Here is a 12,282-nt window from a genome sequence, read left to right as displayed (position 1 = left end):
CAGTTCTCCGTGGAGGGAGGCTGGAGATATTTACTACTGAGATGGTGGAGGAAATTATGACACAGAACATGGAAAAGACGGAGGAGTTCACAAGCCTGCTCTTTGCCCTTTCTGTAGGGCTGGATATTTAGATGGATAACACAAACACCCAGCACTATATGAAGAAGAGGCTGGAAGAGTCCAGATTTTGTTCCATCAGGACATAAATCGGATCCTAACCAGAAGCCCATGGGAGCAGAAATAGGAGCCATCACCTCGCTCCTCTCCTGGCTAGGCAGCAGTGGCTGGCTAAGCTGGCGTGCTCTCTGCAATAGCCACAGCCCTGCCTGGCACACTGCTGTGCCTGCACCAGTCTCTTCCATCTGCAAGTGCTTTCATATTTGCTAAAAAAAAAAAAAAGAAAGATATTAGAAAATTTGCAGTGTGAGGTCCCTCCCACAGAAGGAGGAAGGGAGGGAAGGAACCAAGGCTGGGACTCAGCAGTCACTGTGCAGTGATGCAGTATCATACCCCTGCTTGGACATAACTCGTTGTGGCATCCTCTGGGAGAAGCATTGCTCCAGGGTCTCGGCTTGGCTGAGACATGAGCATTACCAAATCCATCCCAGCTCCTTCCAGGGCAAAAGCACTGCTGTGCTACAGGGCAAACTGAGACCTATGTGGTTCCCCAATGCGAAGGCTGCGGGTGTTGCTGCCACCACCTCCTCTAGCCAAAGGCACCACCAGGACTCCCACCACCCCAGCCAGAAATCGCTCCTCCGCCTCTGCCTTCCCTGCAGAGCAGTGACAGAGGAAAGGAGTGACAGGAAAAGGCACAGACAGGCGTTGCCTTTCCTCTGATAGCCTGGAGACCACGGTGGAGCGGGGCAGACTGGCTCCCAGCCTGACAGAGGGAGCCAGCAGAGGACTGCAGCAGGTGGCACGTCACCAGGAAGGTATTTCTAACAGCCTGTGCTGCCCCATCTCACTGGGATCCCCCACCGTGGCCTGGTGGCCTGGTGCAGGGAGCTGTGGAGCTTTGCATGGTACAGCTCTGATGCTAACTGCTGGTTCATGCTCTGCTCTGACCCTCCCAGCCCCTCTCCCCATCGCAGACACCTGATGGGCACACCGCAGGCTTTGACAGGCAGAAACTCAAAGTTGTGTGTGTGGCAGCACAACCGTGGCAGCAGTAGGATGGCCACGCTCCGCATCCCAGCACACCAAATCCGTGCTCACACGCTGCCATCTGAACCTTTTTTTTTTTGCCCTGGCACTTGTGGGGGACCCAGGTGTGGTTTGAACCATCCACCGTGACACCAGCCAACACAAAGTTCTGCTTGCAAAGGACACCAGTGAGTCACCCATGAGATAAACTACCATGGTGCTTGTGCGGATTTTTTAAGCAGAAAATTCTGAAATCTCAAAGCAGTTGTTTTAGCAGACAGGCTGACGGCATCCTAAGGCAGTGTCCTCCAAAAACAGCCTTAACAGCCTGGCCCAGGCAGAGATAGTGGTGTCAGCAGAGCATTTGTGAGGGTTATCCATGGCACGAGATGGTTCAGACGGGTCTTGAGGAGGACACATGCTGCCCTCCCTGGCTCCACTGAGCGTTCAGTAGAAGAGCAGAGCCCAGCACAAGGTGTAAGGACTGTGAAGATGCTCAATACATACCAACCCCAGGCACATCAGACATAAGATATGGAAACCAATATTCCCAGTCCAGGCAAGCGCATGCAAGAATGGGAAGATGGGGAGAAACTGTGGGCTTTGGATGAGCAGCAGCTGTCACAAGCAAAACCCCAACTAGGCTTCTTGCTCCAAAATCAGAGGAACAGAGACCTATACTCAGGAATCACAGAACCACCTTTCCAAGTGTCCTTTGGAGAAGAACTGGGAATTATGTGTTCAGCAGAAGGCAGGTTGCGTGAGGCCAAGCAGAGGTGGGGGAAGCAGCCTCCCTGAACATCTGGGAGGGACAGAGCAAGCAGAAAAAACTCCTCCCAGCCGAGCTTCCCCTGAAGTGCTCCAAGTCGAGCTGGCAAACCCACAGGATCTGCTGCCTGGCCCAGCTTCAGCAGAGCTAACCACAGGAAATAACATCAGGCAGCTACATCTACACGCAATAACTTAATTTCATTGATTCCACAGAGATATCCTTGCCACAGCAGCTTGATGGAGTGGGGAAAGGCTGGAGGAAGCACCCCCTCTAGTCTCCAGCCCTGCAAAATTTTGTCTGCGATCCCAGCAGAGAGAGAGAAAGGAGATTTTAGCAAAGCCCTGTGAGCGGGCTGGGTTATGACATTGTGCAGCTCACTTGAAAAGAGAGCAGACGTACTGCTCCCTGCACACCTGCTCTGCCAGCCCACTCGATCTGCAGCACAACCCAGCCACTGCAGAGCAGGAAACACACGGAGCCAGGCACCCTGCGCAGCCAAAGGTGTCAGACAGCATCTGCTGCCCCAGCAGAAACCGAACCAGAAGCAGAACTGCAGGCGCTGGCAGCCACAAACCAGGCTCGCACCTTTTGAATATTAAATGTTCCCTTAACCACAGCCTGCAGGTTGCCGAGGGCTCAATAGCCAGCAGGTAAGGCAGCCTCTAGGTGTTGCCAAGCCCAAAGGATGCCAAACCACCGCTCAGTGAAAGGCCGGCAGGCAGGGACCTGGCCCAGCAGCCTCTCTGAAGCACATCATCTGGGAGACTGTCAGACTCCGCTTCTTAAACATGAGGCTACAAATTAGTTTTCTAAATACAGACCTGCACTCTGCATGGAATGAACGGCCTGGCAGGGGGTAGCACTCTGCTCAAGCTGACACAAGGACTTGGGTTTAAGATTCAGGGCAGCTACTGTCTCCCCGAGTCACCTTGCTCTGCTCGCTCCTGGGCCCTGCGCCTGCGGAACAAGGCGGCGCTGATCCTCCCCGCCTCGCAGGAGAGACACAAGGCTCAAAGATCCCAGGACCTCTGTTGTAAATCCCAAAGCTAAGGGAGACAAACAGGGGTTTATGAAAGAAGCCAGGCTTCTTTTATTAAGCGCCTAATACAATGTGGAAGCAGGATGCAGGCTTGTGGCCCTCCCCATTGGCCTTCCCTTGGGACACAGCACAGGGATCAGACAGACATCTGCAGTGCCATGCATGGTGTGGCCGGGGGTGACAGCACCTCCAGGTCTGTCCCAGCATGGCATGCAGGTTGGGGACCACCTGCCCTCGCAGTGCAGACCTCCAGCCCTGCAGCACTGCCCTCCTGGGGGCACAGACAGCTGCCCCCGAAGCCCAAACCGACAGAGGCCTTGCCACGAGGCAGCGGTAGGAAGGTTTGTTTTCCTAATTCAGAGGAAGCCTGGCCCCGCTCTGATTTCCCGCAGCATCTCGTGGTGCTGGGAGGGCGTGGAAGAGGCCAGGTCCTTTTATAGCCCCAGGGTCTGGCAGAGGGCTCGGCCCTGTGCAGAAAGGCTCGGTGCAGCAGCTCCATCCAGCACGAGCAGGGAGACGGGGGGACGAGAACCACTTCCCTTCACACTGGGAGCCACAGGAGAGGATGCTCCTTCACAGCGCCAGCCAGAGAGAAAAAAACATCCTCTACTTCTGGGTGAATTATAAAAAGTAGGACAGCAGCAGGAGAGCTCTGGGAAAAATGAACGGCAGCTGAGCTGCAGCTACGGCCAGCGGTGTTCTTGGATCAAGCCTGGTCAGAACGGCTCTGTGCCCTTCTTCTGAGCCCTATACCACAGCCACTTCAGGAACCCAGTCCAGAGCACTGAAACCTGCTCCTGGGCAGGGGTCTGAGGCCAGGAACTTGCCTTTACTGGGAGGAATGACAGCTCCCTCACCCCAGCATGTTCACAGTGGCCAAAACATCATCAGGTGCAGATAAAGCCCTTACCAGGCTCACGGAGAAACCCCCGAGGACATCAGTTTAAAGCATGCACAGATTTACGCTATGATGACTGCAGCTCCTGCCCACGTTATCAGACGTGAGGCAGCAAGAGACAAGAAGTGTTTATTTACCTAATACCTCGACTTCTTCCAGGCAGTCAGGAACTCTGGGTGCTGGGTACCCTGGATGGATGGATGCACAGGAACGTGGCCATACCAGGGACCTCTGTCCAAAGCACCCAGTCCTGAGCACCATGAGGCTGTCCCAAATGGGCATCCCTCTGCCACTGCATCCCAGGTTAAATCTCCCCACAGAAGCACCCACATGGACTGGAGCCAGTGTTCTTCCCTTTGCAATAAACAACATGCTTACAAAGTCAGAACACGAAGATTTATATCTGCTCAAAAAGTACGTGTTGAAGGAAAGGTGCATTTTCAAGCTTCATTCTCCCCATGTCGTGTGGTATTAGTTTGCCTGAGCAAGGGCTTTGCTGCAAGGACAGAGCTGGATAACTGTGCATATCGACAGCAAAGCTCAGAATAATAACCACTAACTGCCCGGGGGATTGCAGAGATGATGTGGACATAAGAAAAGCAAATGCAGGCTAGACAAGGCAGTGAGCCATCAGCACAATTGTACAGGCACTGGTGACAGGAGCATCATACAAAACAAATCTGGTCATCCGCATTTAAAAATGATAAACTCAAATGAACAGGTGCATAAAGGGCCTGGGGGAAAGAGAAAACCTATCAAACAAGAAGAAACTTAAGAGCCTGGCTTGTTTAGCCTAGCCAAATGTAGGCAGAGAGCGTATAGGATTGCTCTCTAAATATATCACGGGAGACAAACAAAACTGCTGAAGCAAAAGGATAATGCTGGCACAACAACAAGAGAATAAATGTGCTGTGAACACATTTAGGCTGAAAATGAGAAGGGGAAAAAATCAAGCATCTGAAGAGGAAGCCTTCCCGCTTCCATCTGGCACAGCTGGTTTTTTAGGATGAGTTTTATCAGTGCTCTGAAGGGGTTACAGGACACAGCACCTCCGCCCAAAGGTACCCACAAGGTCCCTTACGTGCCCGGCTTTGTTCCCAGCTGGGAATTAGCAGGGGTCGCTAATCAGAGGGGCTCCCTTCTTGTAACACTCCTTGCTGAGGATCACACCCACTAGAGATCTTGGTACCAGCACATGGCACTCCCTCGCCCTCCCGTGCCACAGGAGCTGCTTATGATTAATGACTTCCAGGCTACAGCTCGGTGCAAGAGCCTTGTGTGGATGCAGATGGAAGAGGTGAGAGCCGCCAGGAGCCCAGCAGGAGATACCTAAAGCCCCCTCCAGGTATTTCACTAATATTTCACTGCGATATTTCATCTCACATTCTGGGGGGGGGGTGGAGGGGGAGAGGAGATGCTGTGCTGTGCCCCCCTTCCACCTCTGCTGCTGTATACAAGAAGTAACCGTATCGCTCACGGGTTGGCATCAAAGCATTGTCTTTCCTGACCCCAAAACCGTGGGGGCAGTGAGAATGCAGGTGCTACAGCAGAAGCCGTGCACAAACCTCTGTATTACAGAATAACGCAAAGAAAAAAAAAAAAAAAAAAAAAAAAAAGATAAATAAATAAATAAATAAATAAATAAATAAAACAGGGATTTTTTTTTTTTTTGGGGGGGGGGGGAGGAGGGATCTATCTCTCAAACAGAAGACGTCCAAAAAAAAAAAAAAAAAAAAAAAAAAAGACCAAACGGCCTTCCTCAAGCTCTCTTTTAACCATTACACAACATCTCGCATCCCCAGCCCCCCGGGACCCCCTTATGTCCCCCCCAGGACCCCCCCCCGGTCCCCAGCCCCGCTCACCCAGCCGGTGCCGCTCCGCTGTTTGCAGCCGGGCGCCGAGGCGGGGCCTCGCTGCTGTCCGTCCCCCCCCCGGCCCCCCCAGCCGTGACCGCCCCCGGGGCAGCTCCGGGGGGAGGCTTTAGTCCCGGAGATTCTCGCCTGAAAGCTTGGGGCTGCCACGGGGTGAAGCAAGCGGCAGAAAGAGCCCCCCTCGCTTCCCCCCCCCACCCCCCCCCCACCTCTGCGAGCGCTTTTAGCTGCTTTGGTTATTTGTAAGAGTGTAAAATTGCCAAAGTGTCCTGCTCGGAGAAAATCCGGCTGCAGGAGGCGATCAAATCTGGCCTGTGCGGCTGCACTGGCAGCAGCAGATCAGAAAATCGTCCACGATGAGACCTCTGGTAACAGCAGCCTTGCAGGATAGCAGAGAAGTGCAGATCCAGCACGACCACCGCCTGCAGGGCTTTTCCTAGGGTCTTGCTGCTCTGAGCTGTCCCCTGCAGCTTCCTTGCTTTCCTGATTGTTCCCCAAGCCAGGACACCACATTAAAAGCACTGTTATCTCAGATCCATCCTCCCACAGCCCACCCCGCCACCTTAGGACACCCAGGAACAATCTACGTGTATGGTTATAAACATCTCTGATCAATTAGCAGGTAGGCAACAAATCGATCATCCCAATATTCTCTTTTTATTAAAAAAAAAATATTTTATAAAATCAGGAGTGATGTAGGACAAACATCACTGCCGGCTGATATGTCTCAAATGTCGATCTGGTCAAAACCACCGAAATAGTTGTAGCTGGAGCAAGTTCCCCGACAGACCCATCAGCCCCTGCATGTCCTCTGCAGCCTTTGCAAATCCCCTTTAGCCAGAAGGTGCTTTGTATGTAAACCTTGTGACAGGAGTGACACAGTCTCAGAGTTTCCTCGCCCTCAACCAAAGCTTTGCCTCTGCTGCTCAGCATTAAAAGCTGCTGCATGACGTGCTGGGAACAGCTTTGACAGGGCCCTCAGTCCACACGCCAGGCTGGGTGTTGCAGGGTTGTCTGCTTACCTGCACACACTGTCCTCGCTCTCCTTTTTCCTCTAGCACTGGAGATGCTGACTGTGAAAGACATCATCCTAACCAGAAAGCCACCATTGCCTCTGCAAAGGGAAAGGTGAAGCACCAACTATCACAGCAGTTTCCTCAGGCTCTCACTTTATTTCGGTATCCCCTTGCAGGGAAGATCACTGGATTAGAATTTGCTCCTTCCCTAGTCAAGCAGCTCCTGCCTGATGAAGTCTGGATCCAGTCCCAGCTCTAGTTTGCACTGCCTATGCTGAAATTTAATACTGCAGTTTGCAAGGAGCCTCCCAGAGCAGCAGGTGCAACAGACTGCTTTTTTTTTTTTCTTTTCTTTTTTTTTTTTTTTTTCAGAGTTAAACACAGGGAGATGAAACCTTCTATTAGGGCTTAAACAATTTCATACTGTATCTGCCGAAACTGGGACCGCAGGCAGCAAGGTGTTGTATGCATACCTGATGAAGTGGGGATGTTGCTGGCCTCTTGCCATCATAGGCTGCCTCCACGGATAGCTCAGAGACTCAAGGCAGAGAGCTCCCACTAAATACCAGATGGTTAGTGTGCAAAAATTCTAATTCCATACCAGGGAAGAGTCTAAATTTGTATAAAGGAGATGAGAAAATATAACAGCCAAACCTGCTTAGTCCTCTGCACAAAAAAAAAATAATAATAAATATATCCCCATTTAGACAGCTCAGCAGTGCTGAGGGACAGATCCCCATGCTTCCACACTGGCCTTCCACCCAGTAACCCTGCTGGTTATTGGTACTGGTGTTACAAACCCACGAGCAAATCCCAGCATCTAGAGATCACCACCAATTCACCAGGTCCCTCTGCTGGCAGTCAGATTGATAGGATTTGGTGGAGCCTTCTGCTCTCTGCAACGTGTGATTGATGAATGAACCTTTCCTGAACAAAATACCAGCCAGCACAGAGAAACTCAGCAGAGGCCCCTGAGCCCTCACTAATATCCTCTGAAACTTGACCACAGCAGGCAGCAGGGTGGGTGAGAGGACAACCAGGTCACGCTTCATCCGTGACTCACGGCAGCAGCGGAGTAAAGGGCAGGACAACCCATGCCAGCGGTGAAATAGCATCTTAGCCTCTGATATTTCTTGCATGATTTCCACCCAGTCACACACTGCATGTGCCTCAGTCTGTTATGGTGGGAAGTTCACCTGGTGCTGGAGGCTCACATGAGCCCTAGCCATGATACGGGCTTCTCCGTGCTGGGTTTTAAGGCTTGATCTATATGGGTGCCTGAACTTCTTTTGCCCTTCTATTTTAAGTCTGAATGAAATGGCTAGTGCCCAGCTACAAAACCTGAGATGGCTGTGAGGACAAAGGTCTTTTACAACAAGAGCAGATTTGCATTGCAGACAAGACGAGGCAAACTGATGAATGCTGAGTCCTTGTCCCTTGACCAGCTAGGAATGTCTCTGAGCTTGCACTCCTGGCTGCAGATGCAGGAAGAGGGTGGTTTGGGGGCACTGGCCTCCTTTTGAGAAACAGAATTAACCGTTTGGTTGGAAGGAGGTTACTTCAACCTCATCCCTTCCATAGTGCTTCTGTACAAAATAGTTAAAAGGCTACAGAATTACATGTATTACAGAGACAGTTGATTTGGGGGTTGTGTGGCTGGACCTAAGGCACACCTGGGGTCAATACCGTTACCCCAGTAATAAGGCCCAGCGTGGATTCATGACAGACCCAAAGGCACATGATTGAGAAGGACATTGCCAATTCAGCCTTTTCCTCAGCCTGGACGTCACTTTGCTCTGAGGTATGTAAGGGGAGATAAAAGTAGCGTTACAAACAAACTCAGGGAGCCTCCCACAGCATAACCAGGGAGGCCCTCTGAGATACCACATGGTGTCTTTGCTTCCCCCTGCCCCTCCTTCCCCAGGAGCAGGACATGTCTTTGGAAGAGGAGCTGAATCCAGAGAGCGCATGTGGGAGAAAGGAAAGGCCCAAGCCCTTGCTTTGGTAGCCCAGAGGGCAGAGCTCTGGGCAGCCACGGGCTGGGTGCTTTGCGGGGAGCACAGCCTCCTCTCCCAACAGCCTTTTTTGGTTCGGTTTGTTTGGTTTGGGTTCTTACAGTCCCTTGTGTTTATGCTTGTCACTATTGGGTGAAAATGTTCCCGTTGTGGCAAAAGGTGATTTTGGCCGCATGTTTCTCCCAGACATGATGAGGGCCCCGAAACCGTGCTGGTGGGAGAAGGCATAGCCGGAGCGGCGCGTGCTGGTCCGACGCAGGCGTCTCTTGGGTGAGGGCGGAGGCGGCCTCTTTTTGGCTTCTTTGATCTTGAGTAGGACCTGAAATCAGAAAATAAGATGGAACAAATGCATCATCATTCAGAAACACAGCAAAAGAGGAGCGAAGAAAGGGGGAAAAACGCAGGGGATCAATGCCAAAAAATAATGATTGACAAAGCAGGAGGATGGCAGGATGGATTGCAGAGCAGAAACTGAACACACAGCACAGGGTGGCAGCCTGGTAAAAGGAAAAACAAATCTCATTCTGAAAGGCGTTGCTGGGAGTGTCGTCTGTAAGACATGGGTGGGGATGATTTCAGCATATTGTTCCTTACAGCCCTGTGAGGCCTCGGTTGGGGTATTGCTGCAGCTTTTTTAAACGCTTCAGTCAAGTAATCCAAAATGTGAAAGTCATCACAACAATAGCCAAAAGTCCAGAAAACAAGATTTATAAGGAAATGTCAAAGCGTTGGCTTACTTAATCCAGAAAACAGACTACTACAGGGGATCTCTAATATATAAAATCTTTTTTATGATGAGAATGATGATCAATAGACACTCATATCTCTTGGCAGAAGGGAGAAATATGATGCAATTTATTTGCAGGTTGGAGGCTCTCTGTTCCCACATGGCCACCAAGATCTTCTGCTGACAGGCATCTATTCAGAACTGGGCTATCAGAGGCAGGAGGACAACGCTGAGTGCCAGTGCCTCAGGATAATCCCGTCTCTGTCCATTGTGCCTGCGACAATGCTGTAGGTACTTGGCTGTCTAAGTGTCAAGCCTCTATTTAAGTTCCTTTTATACTGCCACCAGGGGATCTTGATACAGTAGGAAACCCAAACAACCCTCTCCTGTGACAGTTCATTTCCCAGAGGAAGGAAAAAAAAAATTGATTTTGCACTAGAGGTGCTCACCCAAAATACAAAAGATGGCAATCTGGGCCACAGCTATGACAAGCTTCTACTCAGCTGAAGAGTAAATTCAGCCCATTTTTGCACATCTGAATTTCCTCTGTGTCCTGAGGACTTTCCTACCTAGAGATCTTCTCTAGCACCCACCTACCCCTCTGCAAGGGCCAAGAATTCCCCTTCACTCCTTCCCTGGAGCACCTGGGAAGCTCTGCAGACATCCAAAGGATGACCAAGGCGACCTCTGAGGAGCACACCCTTGAGGCTCTGCTCAGAGATACTCATGCCTCGCAGCTAAGTGCAGGAAGAGGAAGGAAGCACGAGGTGGCAGCAGCATTTAGGAGATGCTCGTGTTTGAGGGGAAGCCTGGGGAGCTGTGGCGATGCTGATCTTGTGCAGGGGGTCATTCGCTGTAGTGAGTGGCGCTCTCTGCCCAGTCCATCTCTCCCAGCCTCTCCTTGCCCTATTGGCCTCACCCTTAAATTCTGGGGCATGAGAGGGCAGCTGGTTTCAGAGGGGGCAAATAACCACTGGCTACAAATGAAGTGAATTCTGAAGTAAAAAAAAAAAAAAAAAAAAAAAAAAACAAATTAAAATAAACATCAAACATGACTGCCTGGGTGGAGGGCAAAGGGCTGCGTTCTGCCAGGCTAAAAATTGTGCGTCAGGACTGAAATATACTGCTCCTTTGCCACCAAGCCTCACCACTTAAACCCCGCACCTAAAAATAGTGCTGCTTCCTTGCTCCAGTGCAACCCAATCCACATCTAAATAATCTCTGCCTTGCTCCCAGCTGCAGATGGCTTGAGCTGTGCCAAAACCCAAATTCAGTCCTCCTCCTCAAGGGACTGGAACCCAGATGGACGGCAGCACTTGCACCTGCAGGAACATACACTCTGAGCAACGCCAGGCCCTTGCTGTATGGCTCCGCAGTAAGCCTAGCTGGTAGCAAGAGGGCTTCTGGTTTACTGAAATATTTCCTTACTTTGTCACTGGCAGTTGGCCTTAGCTGAGCTTTCAGGAATCGAAAGCCGACCACAGGCAGCACACAGAGGGCGATGCTGAGGAAGATTGCTAGCCACACGTTGGGTTGGCTGAGGGTGTTTCGAGCTGTACCTGAAAAACAAACACACAATTAAAAACGTAGGAGTAGTGCCTCTCACCATCATCCTTTTTAACATCATAATTCAATCACTGTGACTCCAAAGTACTTGGCAAATAGACCAAAATATAAAGCAGACACCTTCTCCAACAGTGACATCAACGTGCTGCAGAGAGGACAGCAATATCATTACCACCGTCTGAGACAGGAATGCAATGTTCAGACTCAACTGCAGCCACTCAGAGAGACAAGATGTCAGAATGTGTGCTTTATCTCTTTACAAAGAGTCAAATCATTCCAAAAGACTGATGTAAACGTTCAAGAGACCTTCTGCGGCAGTCCAGCCCCTTTCACCTTCTGGCAGGATGTCACTGACCAAGGAAGAATACTTTTTTCTTACTCTCCTGCAGCATTTCCTAAAGCCCACGGACTCTGCCCAGTAGCTGATGGGATCACAGCCCTTTATGAGAGCAGTGTGCATTGCTCTGCACATGCACAGGCAGTGTGGCCTGAAGGGTGTGTGCAGAGCATCTGCCATGTGGTGGCGTGATACTGCCATGTTCTTTGAAACCAAAGTGCTGGCTTCGGGCTCCTCCAAAAACTGAAGGAATGTCGGATAGAGCAAACAGTCTGCAAAACCCTCATTATGGGGTTTAATGATGCTGTTGGCAGTAAAGTTGCTGAGTGTTTTCTTTTCACTTGGCCAAATTCTGCTGTATTACAACTCCACTGAAATTAAAGTAAACAAGTTGACTGAGTCTAGACTAGAAACAGTTCCCTTAGACATGGCTTCAGACTGAGATCTTATTAAGTAGTACTCAGCATTATGGCTAATTTGACCTCGGTAGTGCCAACAGAGCAGCAGATAGAGATATCCCTAGCAAGTGAGTTACCAGCTGTCTTTGGAAATGGAGCAGCCACTCTGTCTGCTCTCACTCGGCACTTTTAATACTAAAAGCCATCTTACAGTGGATATGACCATCTGCTTGGAAAATACATTGCAAATGGCAACATTGCATCCTCAGGTATTTCTAAAATGGCCAACCACCTTGATATTGCAGTAAAAATGGGCAGAGCAGGTCTTGGCTTACAATTCATCCAGAAATAAAAGTATTGATTAATACCCCAATCCAAGACTTGAAACAAAAAGCTTCAGGATTTCGGGAGTAGAGTCTCATAACAATGCTACATCAATATTGGGTATGGATGCACAGAGCTATTAAAAACATTTAAATTACTTTGCTAAGCTTGCA

General features: G+C 50.4%; 2 protein-coding genes across 5 annotated transcripts in view; both read right to left on the bottom strand.

The window, feature by feature from the left end:
- RUSC2 (RUN and SH3 domain containing 2) overlaps positions 1 to 5,816 on the bottom strand; it is a 52,878-nt gene extending 47,062 nt beyond the window's left edge. For both annotated transcript variants that reach the window (XM_038169794.2, XM_038169791.2), the window contains exon 1: positions 5,718 to 5,816. The gene's annotated coding sequence lies outside the window, so the exon portion shown is untranslated. The remainder of the gene's footprint in view (positions 1 to 5,717) is intronic.
- Positions 5,817 to 7,019: 1,203 nt separating this feature from the next.
- LOC101800696 (phospholipid-transporting ATPase ID) overlaps positions 7,020 to 12,282 on the bottom strand; it is a 78,152-nt gene continuing 72,889 nt past the window's right edge. For all 3 annotated transcript variants that reach the window (XM_005019425.6, XM_005019424.6, XM_005019423.4), the window contains exons 27-28: positions 10,913 to 11,043; positions 7,020 to 9,076 (exon numbers count right to left, since the gene is read on the bottom strand). In XM_005019425.6, coding sequence (XP_005019482.2) covers positions 8,855 to 9,076; positions 10,913 to 11,043 — 353 coding nt within the window. In that variant the 3' untranslated portion in view covers positions 7,020 to 8,854. The remainder of the gene's footprint in view (positions 9,077 to 10,912; positions 11,044 to 12,282) is intronic.

Source organism: Anas platyrhynchos, chromosome Z (assembly GCF_047663525.1).
Source record: "Anas platyrhynchos isolate ZD024472 breed Pekin duck chromosome Z, IASCAAS_PekinDuck_T2T, whole genome shotgun sequence".
Lineage (NCBI taxonomy): Eukaryota > Metazoa > Chordata > Aves > Anseriformes > Anatidae > Anas > Anas platyrhynchos.
The sequence above is the reverse complement of the archived record's forward strand: the minus strand, read 5'-3'. Positions and strand labels throughout refer to the sequence as shown.